This window comes from Sceloporus undulatus, chromosome 4, assembly GCF_019175285.1.
Source record: "Sceloporus undulatus isolate JIND9_A2432 ecotype Alabama chromosome 4, SceUnd_v1.1, whole genome shotgun sequence".
Classification (NCBI taxonomy): Eukaryota; Metazoa; Chordata; class Lepidosauria; order Squamata; family Phrynosomatidae; genus Sceloporus; species Sceloporus undulatus.
In genome coordinates this window covers 31,748,166-31,768,435 of record NC_056525.1, presented here as the reverse complement: position 1 = coordinate 31,768,435, position 20,270 = coordinate 31,748,166, and the positions used below count along the sequence as shown (strand labels likewise).

Here is a 20,270-nt window from a genome sequence, read left to right as displayed (position 1 = left end):
CAAGGGCCATCCAGTCCAAACCCATTCTGCCATGCAGAAATCTCAGTCAAAGCATCCCGACAGACGGCCATCCAGCCTCTGTTTAAAGGCCTCCAAGGAGGGAGACTCCACTCTGAGGCAGCATATTTCATTCCCCAACAGCCCTTACTGTCAGGAGGTTCCTCCTAATGTTGAGATGGAATCTCTTTCCTGGAGCTTTGAATCCATTGCTCTGGGCTCTATTCTCTGGAGGAGCAGGAAACAAGCTTGCTCCCTCCTCAGTATGACACCCCTTCGAGTATTTAAACAGGGCTCTCATATCACCCCTTAAGCTTCTCTTCTCCAGGCTAGACATCCCCAGCTCCCTGAGTCCCTTCACCATTTCAGTCTCCCTCCTTTGGGCACATACTTTCTTTTAGCCTTGTAATTCCCCCACTCCTGCAAAGGGATACCTTTTGGCCCTTTTGTGTATTTATCGTTCTTCCTTCTCTTTCTTACACTGGCGCTAACAACAGCTTTCCCCAAAGGGTTACACGCCAGATGTGCTGCAGCCTTGTCGAGAGCTTGAAAGGCTTCTACCAGAGTCATCAATAGTGGAACAGTGGCCCTCAACAAACTCCAGCTCCCAGAATTCCATAGCCCTAAGCCAGAAAAAGAGTTAAAAGCGGAGCCAAACCGGGTTATGTCTCCAGTGCGGAGCAAAGGAAGGCCTGAGGGGCGGAAGAAGGAAAGCCGGCCTTTTTCGCAGCGCTGCCCCAAACACACCCCTTCCTTCCCCCTTCCCCCTCGCTCCCTCTTCCTCCTCACCGCTTCGGGTGCCGCAGCTGCACAGTCTCCATGGCCGTCGGAAGAGCGAGGAACTCAATCGATGACCCCCCCCCCAAAAAAAAAACCGCTACCGACGCTCTCTCATCGCCGCTCTCCGACTGAGGGAGCCTCCAGACCACGCCTTCCGGTTCCCCCTCCACTTCCGCCTCCCAGCAACCAACCAATCAGAAGCCCGCCCGCTAGAAACTGACAGTTGAAGTGGGAGGGGACATTGACCACGTGGTTTCGGAGCTCTTGGCGGCAAGTTTCCTTCATAAACCGCCCGCACAACGCGCTGGGTCCTGTTTGCGCATGCGCGCGGCAGCCGCCATCCTCTGGTGGGCGTGGCCTCCCTCTCAGAGGTCTCCTTTCTCTGTCAGTGGCTCCTGCAGGCCTTTTAGACTTCAACTCCCAGAATCCCTCATCATTTGGGCAAGCTGGCTGGGGCTTCTGGGAGTTGTAGTCCAAAAACCATGAGGAGAGCTCAAAGAAAGAGAGATGTCCAAGCCATGGATATCTTTTAGTCCATACTTGTTGTGGCTTGTTGTTGTTGTGCAACCCTGAGGTGGTGAGCCTATCATGGTGTTTTTTTGCCCAAGTTTCTTCAGATTTGGGGTTTTTTTCCCATTGCCATCCTCTGAGGCTGAGAGAGTGTGGCTTCTTACCCAAGGTCACCCAGTGGGATTATTGTACCAAAAAAGAAAAGGAAAGGAGGAGAGGAAGAGGAGCCTTGTACCTTCATTTCCTTTCTTTTTTAAAACAACAACAACAACAAGTCAACAACAATGTTAATAACTTAATAATAAGTTATTAACAAAAAAGTTAATAACTGTTGAGTTATTAACGCAACAAAGATGTATAACAAACATATACATATTAACTTATATAGCACAAAAATATAATACAATACTGTACTACGCTCAAAGACAAGACAAAACTTTACTAACATCACATTCATTTAAAAAAATAAAAGATTTACAAAATCCAAAATGGAGGCTATCATTATAACTATAAGTCTCCTAATTATACTTGACTTCTTCATTCTTTCTGCAAATGCTCCATTAAATTATAACATATTATTGGCCAACTAAATATATGGCCGATTGCATCAAGTAGTTAGAAATATACCTACATTTACTATTGCTAAATCTCCATTACTATATCCACACATTTGGCTTTTTACGGAAATCTACATTCTTAATTCTCTTTCATTAACCATCCAATATATCCTCAAAATATTCTATATCTACCTTGCCATCCTTATAGGTGACAACAAACTTATTATCGTGCCTTATTTTATTTTCCCCCAGGTGACCTTTCCTCCTCAGATTCCCTTGGGAACCTTGTACTTTTAACATTAATTCATCACACTTGATCTTAGCCAAAAGACCCAGAAGCAACTTCATGGTATACAGAATAATGAGGAGGAGCAGTATTGGGTTGAGATAAATAACAGGATTTGGTTATGCTTTTAATAAGTGAATCTGCTGCTTTGTTTTTATTGTATACTAATTAGTGTTATTTTAGAGAGATTTTAATCATGTAATAAACATTTTGATCCCACTGGAACTTCTGCATGTCTGTACAGTGGGCCCTTGGTATCTGCTGGGGTTTGGTTCCAGGATCCCAAAATCCATGGATGCTCAAGTCCCATTATATGCACTGGTGTCCCTTATATAAAGTGGCAAAACCAAGGGTTGCTTTGAGGATTGGGGGATGTTTTTAATGTGGATGCAGAATCTGTGGATATAGTCCCAGAATTCCATAGCAAAGAGTGAGACAACAAGTTAAAGCGTTGCCAAAGCGGGTTATTTCCCCAGTCTAGATGCATCCACAGTAAAGAGGCCCTCCTCCTCCTCCTCCTCCCAGTGAGGCAAAAGGAGGAGCCGGAGGAGCGTCCGCCCCTCTTTCCAGCCGAGTCTGGAAGCCAGAGAGAGAGCGAGAAGGTCCCTTCTTCTTCTCCTTCTCCTTCTTCTTCTCCGGTCTCTCCATGGCTCCGGCCTCCCAGGCGTCGTCCCTGAAGGAAGCCGGGAACCAGCAGTTCCGCAACGGACAGTACAGCCAGGCGGCCGCGCTCTACGGCCGGGCCTTGGAGTTGCTGGAAGCCGCAGGTACAGCCCCAGCCCAGGCCCAGGAGGAGAAGGGGAGCCGGGAGCTCAATTGATCTCCTTAGGTCCAGAACACGCTGCAGACTTGGCCCTAGACCTGCTCAGTCCTGGCCCTCCTCCTCTCCTCAAAAAAGCCTGCATCCACACCACAGGGATAATCCGGTTTGACACCGCTTTAAAATGGCCATGGCTCCTTGCTGGGGGTTACAGATCCCAGAATTCCACAGCCCTGAGCCTTGGCAGTTAAAGCGGTGTCAAACTGCATTAATTCTGCAGCCCAGGTGAGTCCTTAGATTTCATTAGAGCCACACTGTGTTATGTTCCTTGTCACCTATGGCCTTGTCAGTCTTTGCTGCTACTTCTCCAACCCCCCCATGGCTATGTTTTCTTTTTAGTGTCTCACTTTACAGTTTGCAAAGTCCTTAAAGGCCAGGGGGAAGTCCAAGGCTTCCACAGCTCTTTGTGGGTTTTTTGTCCTATATGGCCATGTTCTAGAACAGCTTGTTTCTGACATTGCGCCAGCCTCTGTGGTTGGCATCGAAGGCCTTTGTGGCGTCTCTGAACATCTCTCAAGGAGCATCAAGGAAGACCACAAGATCAGGATCACAAGGGGAATCTCCGCAGGGGAGAAGCTGGGATTTGGGGTGTCAGGGGTTGCATACCAGCCTGGGTTAAGTTCCAAGTGTGAAGCTTTACACTTAACTACCAGCCTCTTCTGTTGAAAGGATTTCACTCTGGCTATGAAAGGCTTCTAGAGATTTCATAGCATCATAGAGTTAAAAGAGACCCCAAGGGCCATCCAGTCCAACCCCATTCTGCCATGCAGGAACTCACAATCAAAGCACCTGTGGCAGATGGCCATCCTGCGTCTGTTTAAAAACCTCCAAAGGAGGAGACTACACCACACTCTCAGGCAGCATATTCCATTCTTCAACACCTCTTACTATCAAAACGTTCCTCCTAATATTGAGGTGGAATCTCTTTTCCTGGAGCTTGCATCCATTGTTCCAGGTCCTTTTCTCTGGAGCAGCAGAAAACAAGCTTGCTCCAGCCTCAATATGACATCTTTTCTTTAAACAGGGCCTTAACCTTCTTTTATCCAGGCTAAACCTATCCAGCTCCCTAAGTCTCTCCTCACAGGGCATGGTTTCCAAACCTTTCAGCATTTTGTTTGCTCTCCTGTGGACATGCTCCAGCTTCTCAACATCCTTTTTGAAATGTGGTGCCCACAGCTGAACAGGTGAAGCCTGACCAAAGCAGCATACAGTGGTACTATTACTTCCCTTGATCGAGACACTATACTTCTATTGATACAGTCTAGAATCGCATTGGCCTTTTTAGCTGCCGCATCACTCTGTTGATTCATGTTCAATTTGTGGTCTACTAAGACTCCTAGATCTTTTTCACATGTCAAGCCATCTTATATCTATGCATTTCATTTTTTCTGCCTAAGTGCAGTACCTTACATTTCTCCCTGTTGAAATTCATTTTGTTAGTTTTGACCCAGCTTTCTAATCTATTAAGGTCATTTTGAATTTTGATCCTCTCCTTAGGGTATTTGCCACTCCTAATTTGGTGTCATCTGCAAATCTGAACATCATGCCCTCTATTCCTTTATCCAAGTCACTGACAAAGATGTTGAATCTAGGCCCAGGACAGAACCCTGTGGCATTCCACTGGTCACTTCTGTCCAGGATGAAAAGACCAGTTGCAATAGATATGAACTGGATGGAGCATTGACTTGAATTAATACTGCATAGATTCACTATATCTCAACCAAGGATTTCCCAGATAAAGTCTAATATATACAGTATATATATATATATATATATATAGAGAGAGAGAGAGAGAGAGAGAGAGAGAGATCTTGTAGCACCTTTGAGACTAACTGAAGGAAACAAGTTGGCAGCATGAACTTCCGTACACTAAAGTCTACCTCCTCAGATGCACATGGACCATAAGCATCTGAGGAAATAGACTTTTGTCTACGAAAGCTCACACTATCAACTTCTTTCTTTCACTTAGTCTCAAAGGTGCACAAAATCTCTATATCTCTGATTCTACAGACTAACATTGTTTTTATATTGACACTTCTAGAATTACACTTGTCCCTTGGCATTTGTGGTCTTGACATTCATGTCCCTCAGTCTTTTGTGAATGGCAAGCACTAAGGGACAAAATGGAGTACGTGGCCATTCAAGCCAATGGGGCTTGAATAGTTGCGATTTTTCATTTTAACGAGTGGGGGGGCAGAATGGATCCCCCCAAAAAAAGAGAGGCAACTGTAATAGAATTAATCCTTAGACACCACAAAGCCTTTGTGTGTTGATGAAAAAGACCTTGTGTTACAGGACCAGATTGTGACTTGAGGACTATCAATTGTAAATGCCCAAGTACATCCCAGAAGGATGCCCTTAACACTCCACATATGTAGGTACAGTACCTAGAATATTTTAAAATAGTACCTGATGGCAGAATATAAAAACTCCATCCCATCAGCTGGTTTGGGGTGCTCTGGGCTTTTCCCCAGCTTCTCAGGTAGAGCAGAGGTGTGTTATGATCCTCTGGATTAATCTGGAATAGCATATTTTGTCACACTACATATTCCTGGAGGTGGTAACCCATAGAGTACATATACCAAATGTGGCAGGTTGCAATGGGTGTACAAGTAGGAGATTTAGGTCTTCATAGTGGCTTGGTCTTAAAGTTACTGATAGCCTCTGAAACCTCCTCTACAGCCATAGACTTATTATGTCAGCAAGCATTCTGCTGCAGTAAGTGTGTCACAATGAGGGAGCTTGGGTTACTGACAGAAAAGAGTCTGGTCTGATAGGAGCCAGACAGCCTACTTGAAGGACTGTCAGTTTCGTTTCTTTTGTATTGCTCTTACTCAGTATGACTATAGCTCATTTAAGTGCTTTCTGTTTCGTTTCTGCCTTCCTGAATTCCTTCTGGATTTAAGGTGAGAGAAGGTCTTTTAACTGATTTCTGCCTTTGACCTATTTCCTCCTACATTCTTTGCAGCTTCTGAATTACTTTGGATACAAATAGTGGCAGACTTCTGATTGAAGAGCACAAAACATCCTGAAATGGGGGTCCCAGCATTGGGCCCCAGACTTTTTTAAAAAGGCATGTCTGTGCCTTTATGGAATGATGTCTACTGTGTTGGTCTTTATGGAATTGCCAGTGTCTATTATATAGGACAAGGATGCTTAATAATGATTTAATGTTCACTTTTAACTGGGCACTAGAAAAGCTTTTTTTAAAAAGCACATGATGGCTTTCCCTCAGTGGTTTGGGCATCACATAGCCTCTGAGTTATATTTTTGATAATATTTTTTTCTTACTTAAGTATCAATACAAACATATTGCCTTGTTAGTCTGTAGAATCAGTAGTTAGATAGAACTTTTAGCACTTTGATACTAACTAAAGAGTATTAATAGTTGAGTATCAATAGTTGATATAAAAGTACATATGTTAGCTGCCTGTCAAGGATGACAGCAAAGGGATGGCATACTGAGGCACTGGTTTAGCCAAGTTTAGTTTTAAAAATATGTAGGAGCAGCAATTGAGTCCCTGATGACATGTGTTTTGAGTGGAATATGGCAAACATTACATACACATGTACTTTTCATTTTTGATAGATAGCATGCATATCCTGTTCTTCAGCTGAAATTTACTAATAGGGATGACCTCAGGTACATCCAGGAAGGTATGAGTTGCTAGCCCTATTTGGTTCTCCATCTGACTATGCATGGAGCAAAAATTGGAGAAAGAGACAGGAGCATGCACATAAGTGCCACCCCTTCTAATGTCTGTAAACGCATCCAGCAAAATACAGTTACAAATCCCTCTTGAAGATTTTATGCTCAGTAAATGAAGGTCTAACTTACATTGAGGGGTTCAGATGGGACTTAAGTACCATCCAACCAGTTCAGATGAATGTGTTCAAATGAATGTCTGAACAGTTTTAGTGTGCTACACTGGGTTGGACTGAATTTTAGAAAGTAAGAATTTACATCATACAGAGTCAAACCGTTGGTCCATCTAGCTTGTATTTTCTGGTCAGTCTCTTGTAATACTCTGGATTTCAGACAGATGCCAGATATAGAATCTGCATGTAAAATATATGCACTTCCATTAATATCTGGCCATTCCCTGAATTCCTCTTATGTTCCCTCTGGGTAAATTTGGGCCTGCCTACCTACCTCACTGTGCTGCTTGGTGATGAAATGGTTGGCAGGGGAGGGAGACAATGAACAACTTCTTTAAACTCCTAGAATGAAAGCTAGCATAATACAGTCACCCCTCCTTTTTCTGGATCCTTTCGTGAAAACAGAGTTTCACCTATATTCAAGCCCCATTGGCTTGAATATAGGGGCGGGTATGTGCTGGTGCACGATGCAAACACACTCCCCATTCATTCTCCCTCTGTTTGTCCTTCACACATAAGCAAGGGACACAGATCCAAAGACTGTGAGAATGGAGGGAGGACTGTAATATAATAAGAACAGGAACAGGAGTGCAGATTTAGGACAGTACAAGAATAGGGAGAGAGCAGCTTACAAAACAGGTTCAAATTAGGAATGTTTTTGACAAGCTTGGATTCTTGAAAAAGTGTGTTCTTTTGTAGGAATAAAATAAACATTAATCTATCTTTGATAGTGCATAGAAAGGTGGGAAGTATATTTCTTGAACATTGTATTAGTTGTGTCATTAAGCCAGCCTATTTATTTTCCCCACTTAGGAATTTTCATAATAATTGTTAGACTTGAAGGTGGAAGTAGGCAGCAGAAAATACCACATAAAGAAAGTGGCTCCCAACCCCATTCTATCTTGCTAGTACCAATAATGCTTTCTCAACAATATTTCTGTATCTGACTTGATGACTGCTTGCCTTTATGCACAGGGGATGCAAATGCAGAAGAGAAAAGTGTTCTTTATTCCAATCGTGCTGCATGCTATTTGAAGGATGGGAACTGTAGTCTGTGCATTAAGGATTGTTCTGAGTAAGTAGCTGCTCTTTCAATCAGGTAACAAATTGTAAATTTTCCAGGCTCTGCAGCCATGCATGTGAAATATGGGCAGGGGTTACTGTTCAGAAGATGAAGGATTCCTTCCCAAGTCAGAAGAACCGAGGCACTTACACTGACTAGTAACATACCTCTCAATAGTTCCTTATCAGTGGGGAGGGGGATTGTGTTGTTATCTCTTCTGGCTAGAAGTAGGGATATATTCTGGTGAAGTTGCTAAAAGTGCTTGAGGGCAAGATAAGACTGGCAGGCATAAGTAGAGGTGACTTAGCTCCAAAACACACTGCAGAAATAATTCAGTTTGAGACCACTTTAACTACCCTGGCTCAATGCTAGGGAGTTCTGAGAAGTGTATTTTTGTGGAACATTTAGCCTTCTCTGTCAAAGAGAGCTCTGGTGCCACAATAAACCACAATTCCCAGGGCAATTAAAGCGGTCTCAGACTGGATTATTTCTGCAGTGTGTTTTGGACCTTATTATCCCTAGCTAGTGGCAAGTATGACTACTGCTGTGGATTTCACGCAAGCAGGATTTCCTGCCCAAGGTTCAGCAGTATACAAACCTTGGCAGCTAAGCCAGAACCCTGCCTTTCTTTTTCAGCACAGTTCTGTGAACTTTTAGGGGCCATTGTGTTAAAACTTACAATCCAGGTAAGTGTGTTGGATTGTACTTTTAGCTTTTAACCTACTGGCTTAAAATAGAAGTACAGTCAGCACTCCACATTTACAGTTTTGTCTTTTGTTGATTGGACTATTTACATTTTTGATTAATATGTTCTCTCTAGGAATCTCTGTGTCCTCCAGCATGATTGTTGTCAACTGTTGTCAAAGTCATGCTGGGGGAACTAGAGATTCCTAGAACTTCTCTAGACATTTGTAGGTCCTCCAGTGCAATTTCATGGACACCTTCTGGCAGATCTGGACCACAGAATTGTCCTGGAGTACCTAGAGATTCCTAGAAAGATATGCTCTCAGTTTTTTTTTTATTTGCAGTTTTTCCACTTTCATGGGGGTCCTGTGCCCCTAACCCCAGTGAATGTAGAGGGTCCACTTTAGTGAGTGTAAAGAATGAGACCTAGCTTTAGAAATGTAGGAAATTATTTGTAACAGTGCAAGTCTTGTGCCATTGTAGCTGCATGACAGGAAAAGAGCATTTATTTGTAATTGTTAGTGGAGAATAATTCTATCAGTTAAATGCTTTATTTCACAAAAACTGGAAAATGGGAAAAGACCATACAGTGTTATCTCGTTGCATGCAAAACCCATCTCTATAATAAACAGGATTTATTTCATTTTCATTGCTGTGTTTTTGTTTTCTTCTGTTATCTGTCAGCACCTTGCAAGCCCTTTTCAGAAAGGAAGGTAGCATGCACATATTTTAAATACTGTAGATACTTTGAAATATGGATGGAAATCTATCCAAGATCAGTTATTTTACATAAGAAAAATTGAGTCATGGAAAGCTCTGATTTTACCACAAACCAGAGAATGTTTTACATTACAATGAAATGTAGGACAGTAACTGTTTCATGACAGAGCCAGCATGATGTAATGAGATTCTGGAAGACTAGGGTTTGAAAAACCATTGGGTGATCTTAGGCACGTTGCACACTCTCAGTCTGTTTATTGCTCTGTGTTTTTGTTTTTCTGGGGGGGGGGGTTGTTTGCTTGTTTGTTTTAGGTTTTGTATTTGTCTTGTGTAGCTTTTTTTTTAGTATAACCAGTTTGCATGTGTGAAATTAGTATTTTGCTGTAGTTTATGGGAAGTAGAATATGTGATTTGGCAATTTGGGTTTGGACACCACTTCTGCTTTGTACTCAGTTTCTTGGTCAAGCTACTCTATGATTCTATAATTGTACTTGTTTCTAAGTTTTACCAATTTGACTTCTGTGAAACAGATCTGGGAGTGGAATCATGGGTTCAAAGCAGCTTTTTTGTATTTTGGAGGCCAGACTCCTTCTTTGTCTCTTATTCAGGTTCTTGATCCAGTTAACTTTCCTTTGTACTTAGATGCTTCCCTTTTAGTAAACTATTGACCACATCCACCACAACAGCTTTTTTAATGACCAGTGCCAACAGTTAGAAACCACTGGTTTAGCCCATTAGAGATCAAAATTGTTAATCAGAAATTTGGATAAATGGGTCAACTCACTTTCACTGAGTTTTAGCATTGCAAATTCTGCTGCTTAACTTTAATGATCCAATGACTTTTTTTCCTTTCCTTTCTGCTAATTTAGTGCCCTGGAGCTTGTCCCCTTTGCCTTCAAACCCCTGCTGAGGCGGGCAGCAGCCTATGAAGCTCTCGAGAGGTACAATTTAGCCTATGTGGACTACAAAACTGTATTACAGATTGATTGTTCTGTACAGGCTGCACATGATGGCGTCAATAGGTAATCCTTTGCTCTGTGCTTTCGTTTAATGCATAGAAATCCCTAAACTATATCAGAGGTCATTCTTACCATGTTTGGATGTATATGTAATGTACCTCTGGATAATTTATTGTAAGTGGCTTACAATGCTTGATAATTTAGGATGACTTGTTTCTATTCCTGTTGGCTAGGTTTAGAAATGGGATATCTACACTTGAGGGGCATCATGGCTCTGATTCCCAATTAAAGACAAACTGTCTGTCTATCACATCCTGCTAGTGAGTTTCCAACCACAGCAGGCTATTCAATATTTCGATGAGGTGCTGCACCCACTCAGAAAGATAGATTTAAAGTGGGACTTAGGCAACTCGTCACCTACTGAGTGCTTTAGACTACAAATCCTATTATTTTGAAACATTAGTAATGCTGGCTGTGGCTTATGGGAGTTGTAATCAAGAACACCAGGCTGACATCAGGATGCCTCCCATAGTCTAAGCCATCTGGTGTTTTTGTCATTAGTTACAGTGGGAGGTCACTATTCTTTCCTATGCCTTCCAGTCACTTGAAAAAGGTTGATGCTAACTAAGGTTGTCATATTTTTAGGTTCCACTTCTGCTTTGGAGGGAAACTTGTCCTCTCCAGTGGAATTGTGGATCCCTGGTACTTATATGTGCCTGACAAATTGTTGGGTTGAGTGGCTCTCCCAAACCATGCATGTGAACTAACATGTAAATGACACCAGTATTCTCTCTTACAACTGCATGTCTGGTGGAGTTGATATAATAATATGGTAGTTGATGCAATAAGATGGCCAGACAGTATTGTGTGAGTCCAAATCTGTACTTAGCACCACTGTCATCCAAATGAATCAAATTACCTAACACTGGCAGCAACTGATTTTTAAATTGTGATTTTAAATGATGAATTTTATGTGTGGATTGTTTTAAAATGTCTATGTCTTATTTGTCCTTTTAAACTGTTGTATGTTTTAATTAATATGTTCTAAATGTAGAACAGTATAACTTTAGAACTGTGTGTCCAATTTTAATGTAGTTTTTGGGGTACATTCTGGTTATACCAAACAAGGTTGCTCATCAAAGTTTTTCTTGAAATCTTGGACATATATAAAGGGTATGTACTGTGAGCCATTTTGTTCTCTTTTGTGTTTAAAGAAAATTGAAATGGATAATTTATACTGTGTTGACCACAGTCATACATTTAACTTGATAGCTTTGAGACATGAATTATAGTGGGTTTATCTATAGTTTCCCAAAGGGCTACTGCATTTCAAAGTTGTCAGCAACCTTTCTTTGTGTAAACTAAGTGTATCCTGAAAATTGTTAGGATTAAATTAATCTTGATTTACACAGGTACATAATTTTACTTACATGGATTTGATAAAGCGTGGAATGGAGTCAAGGGCAGAAAAACAGAGAAACATGGACTTATTTTAGACAGTTATAGCAACAAAAAGTATATCTTGGTGGCCAAGAATGATTTGATTTTTGACTGTGTCTGCTAGGTAACTTCACTCCAGACTCTTTTTCTTCATACAACATAAATGTTAGACTTTTTCCTGGTGTCATTTATCAAATTTGACAGCATGTATTACTGTTGTTGTTAATATGATATTAACTTCTATCTCGCCTTTACCCCAGTTTGGAACTCAAAGTGGCTTAGAACAGATTGAAAACACATAGTTAAAAATTCACAAATGTTACCATGAGATTCAAAAAATTAAAATCAGATTAAAATATACATCATTAAACACATACACACACACACATTGCACAACAATAATTCAAAAGATCCAGCACATTTTTTAGGTAAGACTGGCCTTATGCAGTCTCTCATCAAATTTGCATTGGAACAGAAAGATTGTACAGAAAGATTCTATACTTGCCTGTGAAAAGGAAGCAGGGAGGATGCCAATCTTATTTCTTTAGGGACAACCACTGAGAAGGCCCCCTTGTGTGTACATCCCAGATGTAGCTGTGAGGGTGGTGGGGCAAAGAGAAGAGCGTCCTCAGTAGATCTTAAATCACATGCTGGTTCATAAGGGAAAATACAGTCCTTCAGATATCCGGACCTTAGCTGTATATGGCTATATAGGTCAAAAGGCAGCACTTTGTGCCCAGAAACAGAGCAGCATCCAGTGGAGCTGGCTTGAGGAAAATGAAAGATTTAAGGTGAACCAGTTCAATACTGGAAACTATCAGTGTATCCACATTACACAATTATATCAGTTTCACCTATTTAATTTCCCTGGCTCTGTGCTATGGAATCCTGGAATTCGTGGTTTTGTGAGATACAGAGATTTCTCTGCCAGAGAGTTCTAATGTTGTAGCCCAGGGGAGAGCAGAAGAGAATTCTAAGCCACCAAACTACAAATCCCAGGATTCCATAGCATGGAACCATGGCAGTTAAAGTGGAATAAAAGTGCTGCAGTTGTGTAGTGTAAACAAATCCTTTATTGTTCAGTTTATCTATCAGCAAATCCTAACTGTAGCCAGACAAAAATTATTACTGTGACCCCATCTTCTGCCAGAGCAAGGGGATAACATTTTATTTTATTTTTTTGCTCTTATGCTAAATAGGAAGACAAGCACAGATGTGGATGGGTGGGTCCCTGTTTTCCTTCACAGCTCATCATGTGTTTAGGAGCTCTTCCCTGTTGCACTGTTTCTAATGGTTAAAAAGCAGACTTCTCATGGTTTTCCATGTATCCCCAAGGTCCAATGGAAACACTATAGACAGCCCTTGCCATTCTCCTTTACTTATGATAGCAGAAGAGAGTGACCTTTTGCTTCTCTAGCCACAAAAGGATGTGAGATCACTGTGATTTTATGCTTCGGCTGTAGTTCCAAAATAAAAATAAATAAATAAAATAGTTGCTAGCAGTGGCCCAGTAAGTTTATTAATTGATCTTTGGCCCAGTGAACAGTGTAAGGGACACTGCAGGCAACTGTTTCAGCACAGACAGATCCCTTGGTGGTACAATGAATGTATAGGTCCCTGAGGTTGGTACACATAACTAGTGGGATTAGTACAAGATATAGAGCTGCCAGGGATGCTTCCCTTAGTAAACATAAGAAGACCTTAGAAGAAACATCTGTCTATCCCAAGTCACATTTTGAGCCATACTTCTCTGTCCCGTCACACTAGAAATAGCCAGAGAAACAGGGGTCATCACCCCCTCAGCTAACTCTTTCTGAAAAAGTAATCCTCAGGAATTGGCTAAATTAATACAGGTAGATCTTCTTTTCTAGAATGACCAAGGCTTTATTGGACAAAGATGGCCTTCAGTGGCGCCAGAAGCTACCACCAATCCCAACTGTTCCTGTTTCTGCTCAGAAAAAGTGGGAGCCACCTCCTGCTGGAAACAAAGTGAATGATACTGCACCTGTAACAAATCAAGGTGAGTAGTTCTGATGCTGTTACGGGATGAGAACAAAAAACAGGGCATCCAAAACCTTACATTATCAGCATACCAGAAGCTGTAGTTGGTTGATTTTCATTGTTGCCCAGGCTGAATGGGGAACCACATGGTGTTGCCTTTATAGTATTGACCACTCCTCCCATTCCTTCCTACCTGAAACCCATGATACTTTACTTTCAGCTTGTCTCCTTAATATGTTTGGAATTTTGTCTTCTAACTTCTTTTTAAAAAAATTCTAGTCCTGTTTGAAGTATCCAAGCCGACCAGAAGGCCCAGGGGAAGAAATGTTCAGTGTTTCTATGCCCAAAACAATCCCTGTCCCCATTTCAAAAAGAAGCAGTATTGTTTTGCATGGAGAAAAGGTGTTTCTTTGAACAAAGCCCATAATTTTTCATGTAAAAAAGCCAAGTGTACTTCTCCATAGAATAATTACCCAAAACATTTTGGGTTGTGTAAATACTGAATAAAAGCAGTGCCAGATTCTCACTTTCATATTATTCTTTCCAATCAGCTTTCTTGTGTGTTAGGAAACTAATTTTGAAGCTAGAAATTGAATAGCTACAGTTATTTTCATCCCTAGTACAGGTGTGAGATTACACTAGAATTCTTTTTATTCTTTTCACAAATCCTGAGATTCTCTGCTGCTGCTTCATAATGGAAATAGATGGGCTGTTCTGATGTTATAGGGTTGCTGAATGGTATTTGTCTCTTCAAACCCTGATGAATGATTAGTGGAAATAGCTTGATTTTTTAAAAATGAAAAATAAGTGACATCATGAATTGCCTTTAATTGTTGTAATTTCATACTCTAGAATACCCAGTGCTAGATAGACTTTCATGGTATGCCCCACTCCCATAACAAATATGTTAATTTGCTGTTAGCATTTTTACATTGTTCTATTTTTCTTGAATTATGAATTCCAGTGCCTACAGCTGCTACAACGAAGCAAGCAAATGCATTGAAACTAGAAGGAAATGAATTTGTAAAGAAGGGCAATTATAAAAAAGCTGTTGAAAAATACACACAGAGTTTAAAACTCCACAAGCTTGAATGTGCAACTTACACTAACAGGTAATGGTCATATAACTATGTGACATATAAGTTACCAACACCCCATACACCAGGAAATTAAATTCCATGCATAAGGGTCTCAGAATATTGGAGAACTTCATTGAATCCAGGTTTTATCTGTCCTTTAGTCCATAAAGCTACAGAAGAGTTTGCGGACATTTTATTGACGATTTACCAGCTTGTTAGATGAAGGGAATGCTGTGGATATAGTATATCTTGATTTCAGTAAGGCTTTTGACAGGGTACCCCATGACATTCTTGCAAACAAGCTTGTAAAATGTGGGCTAGACAATGTAACTGTTAGGAGTAACTAATACCCCAGAGGACAGGATCAAAATTCAAAATGACCTTAATAGATTAGAAAGCTGGGCCAAAGCTAACAAAATGAATTTCAACAGGGAGAAATGTAAGGTACTGCACTTAAGGCGGAAAAATGAAATGCACAGATATAGGATGAGTGACACCTGACTGAACAAGACTGTGAGTGAAAGGGATCTGGGAGTCCAAGTAGACCCCAAATTGAGCATGAGTCAACAGTGCGATACGGCAGCTAAAAAGGCCAATGTGATTTTAGGTTGCATCAATAAAGTATAGTGTCTAGATCAAGGGAAGTAATAGTGCCACTCTATTCTGCTCTGGTCAGGACCCACCTGGAATATTGTGTCCAGTTCTGGGCACCACAATTTAAAAAGGATGTTGAGAAACTGGACGTGTCCAAAGGAGGGCGACTAAAATGGTGAAGGGTCTGGAAACCATGCCTTATGAGGAACAACTTAGGGAGCTGAGGATGTTTGGCCTGGAGAAAAGAAGGTTAAGGCGTGATATGATAGCCCTGTTTAAATACTTGAGTGGATGTCATATTGAGGAGGGAGCTAACTTGTTTTCTGCTGCCAAATAGACTAGGGCCCAGAGCAATGGATGCAAGCTACAGGAAAAGAGATTCCACCTCAACATTAGGAGGAATTTCCTAACAGTTAGGGCTGTTTGACAGTGGAATAAACTCCCTCAGAGTGTAGTGGAGTCTCCTTACTTAGAGGTTTGTAAACAGAGGCTGGATGGCCATCTGTAATGGATGCTTTGATTGAGATTTCCTGCATGGCAGGGGGTTGGACTGGATGGCCCTTGCGGTCTCTTCCAACTATGATTCTATGTGCAACATGTTCATGCCTGTATCCTTTTATTCCTCCTTTGGATATACCTGCTTACATGAGGGCTGGACATTGCCATTCAAAAAATAAGCAGGAAGTCTGCATTTATCTGCTTATGCTCTTACCCCCTTAAATCAAGCCAGAGAAAAGGAACCTCTAGCCCAAAGACCAAATTTGACACACAGATGGTTCCATGACATATTTTTCAAAATAAAATGGATCCTTTGCGCTACCATTCTTTTTAGTTTTTGAATGAGATAATTTCAATTCAGAATTGCTGTTTTCAAATTCATCTATTGCTTATTGTCTACATTCCAGGGCTCTTTGCTACCTGAATCTAAAGCAGTACAAGGAAGCAATTCAGGATTGCTCAGAAGCTCTTCAGATCGATCCAAAGAATGTCAAGGCATTTTACAGACGAGCACAAGCATACAAAGAACTTAAGGTAAGAAATACCCTAGAATTTTAGGTGCATGAGAGGTAGTGTATTGAAAGCATCCAATTCTTTAAGATTAATCTGGTTACTTACATTGTTTTTAATATGCAGAACACTTTACCAGCAGTGCTTTATTCTCATAGCACTATAAGGGAAGCCACACATTTTGCAGACAGAAAACAGAGTCTGAAAAAAAATGTTTTATTGAAGTCCGTGTCTATTCAAACATTTAATCTGTTTGCAGAATCTCCCATTTAGAGAGCTTCTGCAAATGCACATCATCCTTCATTTTTCTTTTAATCAGACTGTTACTTAAAGCAGTTGTGTGATGACTTTAGGGAACAGGAAAAGGAGGTGTCTTTTTGGTCCGTTTGTGCTTCCAGTCCTCAGTTGTTATTTTTTGCACCTCAACAGCTGCCTTGCCAACTCTAAGGCATGTATTTTGTATTTCCAGTCTAATCTCCTTTCTTCCAGAAGCTGGAAAAGGAATTGACATTTGTAAGGGAGATCCTAAGAGTGTTGGATCATCACCTAAGGAAGAGTGAGAGCAAGGACATAGACTTTTAGCAGCTGCAGGAAATGGTTGTGCTCTCTATCTAGTTGCTAGTGTGGGTTAACACATTAGAACATATCCCAATCCCCATTTTTTAAAACAAATAAACAGCAACCCCACAGTGTTAGTTTACAAAAGTGGACACCATACACAGGCAATTGTTATTGCCTGATAAGTTGAAAATGAGTGGCAGGGTGCAATTTGGCTTTGGGCAAAATTCTGGATTTACATAATGTTTGTGGGTTGGCATTAGAGGGCTCAGAAATTAAGACAGAATATTGCCTGAGATTAAACATGACAACCGAATAACTTGCTGATGTGGCGTTATAAGCAGGGGTGGTAAAGGAAAGAGCAGAAGAAGTGGCCAGGTAGCCAAAGGCATTAAAATGTCTTTCAATCAAAGGACACTACGCTATTTATTTTTCTGTTGATTGAGGAGCCTCATTCTTCCAATTGTCCGTGTTCTTTATTTCTAAGAATTCTCTGTGTTTTTATTGCTGTAACCCACCTGGATTCCTTGTGATTGGGCAGGCAATAAATAAATAAATAATAATTATTATTATTATTAAGTCAGGCAAGAACTCTAACTGCTACCAGCACCCCACCTTATGTTTTTTCTATTTCCAGAACTACAAGTCCAGCAAAGCAGATATCGCCAGCCTCTTGAAAATTGAACCAGAAAATAGTGCTGCTAAGAAGTTACTGCAAGAATTGAACAAACTCTTAAAATAAGGCTGGCTAAAAACTGTGTTGGTTTGAAGATGACATGTTTTTCCTGTTTTAAAAAAACAAAACACAGGGACCAGGCTGAATGCTGCTGCAGAATCCACCTTCCAGACCTGGTGATATCTTCCTGGTTCCATGCTTTATACAAGATGTTCATCCTTCCTCTTAAAGCCTTTTGAAAGTTCAGTGTGACTTCTTGAGATGTATAGCTTTCTAGCAAAATGGCTCCTGCACCTCTCTACTTTAGAAAAAACTGCTGTTTCTAGTTGTTGGAAAATATCACTCTATCAGTCAGAGCAGCCCTTGTCAAACAAGCTATTTTGGATGTGTGTTTGCACAGAAGGAAGTGTTGCGAGCCTTTGGTAGTGGTTGTGTATACATTTGATATCAGCACAGTGCAAACTAAAGGGTTGGGCTAATAGTGACAGATGGAAGTTAAGAGTTTAAAAATAGTCTGCTTGCCTTAATTTTTTGTGCACTACACTCCAACAGAGCACTTGGTCTTCAGAAAATTACATAGGAATCTAAAGCTGCTTTTCTCTTTTACCAAAGAGTTTAGTACATTGTGTTATCCTTATTATGTGTGTACCTTTAGCACTCAATATTTTCAGTTTTTGTTGATTAGAGTAAGTTTCACTTGCCCTCAGTTTAAATACCTGTTATGTTTCTATATGCCTACTACCGCACAACATTTTCCTCCATTGTACATGTCAGAGTAATTATAGCTGGAAGTTCACATTGTGGAGGGTCAGAGCAGTGTAGGAGAAGAGTCCAAGGCATATATATGTCTTTGCAACAAAATACTTGTTCTTAGACTTAAATGTCACAAATAGCAGATGATAATTTATGTTGAGTTCTAACACACTTTCACTCTATAAAAGGAATAGGGATCTCAAGCAGTTGCAGTACTACAGTTACAACAGTCTCAGCCAATATAATTAATATTGAAAAATGAGGGGAATTGCAATCCAACTAAATCTGAAAGGCAATATGTTCCCAATCCTACTGTGGATAAATGGTAGGAGAAAATCCTGGTCTAGCATTCTCATTAATATGCTGGTTTTCTACATGTGCTCGATAATCGAGGAGCAATGAATTATCATTTCCACCTGCAGTCTGGTATAGCCCAAAGGTTGATTAACTCATGGTTGCTCTTCTACAGCGACAACAAAAGCTACAGCTTGATTTTATTATTCTGCCCTCCACCATCCAATTTCCAGTTAAGTCACCCTGGAGGGAGCTTACTTCCCCCTCTTGCCTTTGAACTTCTGCTTTTAAGGAGTGCATGAAACCTTTCAAGACAGGCCCACATTCTTGAGGATATTCACCAAGTTACTATTGTTAATGTTGCACTGGGGAATATAGTACAGAGCTGCTACCTGACTCTCCTCTCTCTGGGGAGTTTGAAAGGAGGGGAATGGCTATCAACATATCTTTTATCAGTAAGTTTTCTTTCTTATACCCTCAGGACAAGGAATAAAGCTGGTTTCTTAAATGATAAATCAGTCTATTCTCTGGTTGTTAATTTGAACTTATAAAATAAAGTTTGCTTTTATTCCTATATAGGAGAAGTGTCTTGTGAAAGTGGAGAGATTGCCTGGTTAATTCAACATCAGTGTCCATATATTCTTAGGAGCTAGGCCAGTTTTCGACAGGTAGTCAGTAAAGTGGTCCCCCTGTGGACATTTTTTAAAAGCACTTTAAAGCAAGATGCTAGGACTACACACTTTCTATCGAAGCTGAAATCATGCAGAAGGTTTATAGGAGTGTGAGTAAACTTAGAAATGTGGTGAGTACTGCCTTGCCCCCCCCCCTTTTTTTGAAACCAAAGGCAGGAAGGAGTAATGCTGTCAAAGCTAACTGTGACAATGGGGAGATCAAACAGGTTGGGGTGCATGCTGGTCACCTCTGGCAGATGCATTTGTTACATTTCTGAGGGTGCTTCAAGGTAACACAATAAAGGTACCTGGCAAAGAATAAGTCAGCCATGGGCACAGGGAGTTCTTGGCAGCTGCTAAAGTGTGCAGAGATAGGGCTCCAGAACAATGCAGTTATGCTTTGCCATAACATGGAACCACCAGCTTAGACCTCCATGATGGAATAGCTTTACATTTCAGTGAATTCTGAAATAAGCCCAGAAGAGAATAAAAGATGCCCAGTGACCTAATGTACTGCATAGTGGGCCCTTGGTATCTGCTGGTTCCAGAAATCCCCCATGGATACCAAAACTCATGGATGCTCAAGTCCTATTAGATACAATGCCTTAGTAAAATGATGTCCCTTATATAAAAAGGCAAAATCAAGCTTTGCTTTTTTGGAATTTATACATTTTAAAAAATATTTTCCAACTGTGGATGCTTGAATCCATGGATAAAAAGTCCATCAATACAGAGGGTTGACTGTACTTAGTTAAGACTGCCTGAAACCTTTGACTAGATCTAGGGCTGTACATATGATACAAAATGTGGCATCAGGCACAGAAGTGTGTTTACTCCAGCTCACTGCTTTTTTTTAAAAAAGCACTGTAGATTCATGTTCCTTGAATAGTTCAGCTAGAATTCTCCTTTCTACTTAAATACTCAGAGATTTATAATCCAAA

At 40.7% G+C, this 20,270-nt stretch overlaps 3 protein-coding genes across 6 annotated transcripts in view; 1 reads left to right on the top strand and 2 right to left on the bottom strand.

Annotated features, from left to right (window-relative positions):
• STK4 (serine/threonine kinase 4) overlaps positions 1-5,601 on the bottom strand; it is a 97,414-nt gene extending 91,813 nt beyond the window's left edge. The window contains exon 1 of one of the 2 annotated variants that reach the window (XM_042461831.1): positions 5,360-5,601. In XM_042461831.1, the coding sequence (XP_042317765.1) occupies positions 5,360-5,385 (26 nt within the window). In that variant the 5' untranslated portion in view covers positions 5,386-5,601. Of the gene's footprint in view, positions 1-786; positions 921-5,359 lie in introns of those variants that run through there. The other variant, XM_042461830.1, reaches the window with a different exon arrangement.
• TOMM34 (translocase of outer mitochondrial membrane 34) lies at positions 2,679-19,232 on the top strand. 2 transcript variants are annotated; one of them, XM_042461835.1, is made up of 7 exons: positions 2,679-2,897; positions 7,805-7,904; positions 10,166-10,237; positions 13,567-13,715; positions 14,661-14,808; positions 16,275-16,401; positions 17,573-19,232. In XM_042461835.1, exons 1-7 carry the CDS (start codon positions 2,777-2,779, stop codon positions 17,675-17,677), a joined length of 822 nt encoding a protein of 273 aa, XP_042317769.1. In that variant the 5' UTR covers positions 2,679-2,776; the 3' UTR covers positions 17,678-19,232. The 2 variants fall into 2 exon arrangements, with proteins under 2 accessions (XP_042317769.1, XP_042317768.1); XM_042461834.1 differs by having other exon boundaries at positions 2,681-2,897; positions 10,166-10,318.
• Positions 16,608-20,270, bottom strand: part of PABPC1L (poly(A) binding protein cytoplasmic 1 like) — a 36,419-nt gene continuing 32,756 nt past the window's right edge. The window contains exon 15 of one of the 2 annotated variants that reach the window (XM_042461825.1): positions 16,608-16,923. The gene's annotated coding sequence lies outside the window, so the exon portion shown is untranslated. The remainder of the gene's footprint in view (positions 16,924-20,270) is intronic. The other variant, XM_042461827.1, reaches the window with a different exon arrangement.

Excerpts from the sequence above, each read along its gene's own strand:
- TOMM34 (XM_042461834.1), top strand. The coding sequence starts at position 2,777 with ATGGCTCCGGCCTCCCAGGCGTCGTCCCTGAAGGAAGCCGGGAACCAG. Across the intron at positions 2,898-7,804 it reads GGAGTTGCTGGAAGCCGCAG|GGGATGCAAATGCAGAAGAG; the intron begins GTACAGCCCCAG and ends CTTTATGCACAG. Across the intron at positions 13,716-14,660 it reads TGCACCTGTAACAAATCAAG|TGCCTACAGCTGCTACAACG; the intron begins GTGAGTAGTTCT and ends TATGAATTCCAG.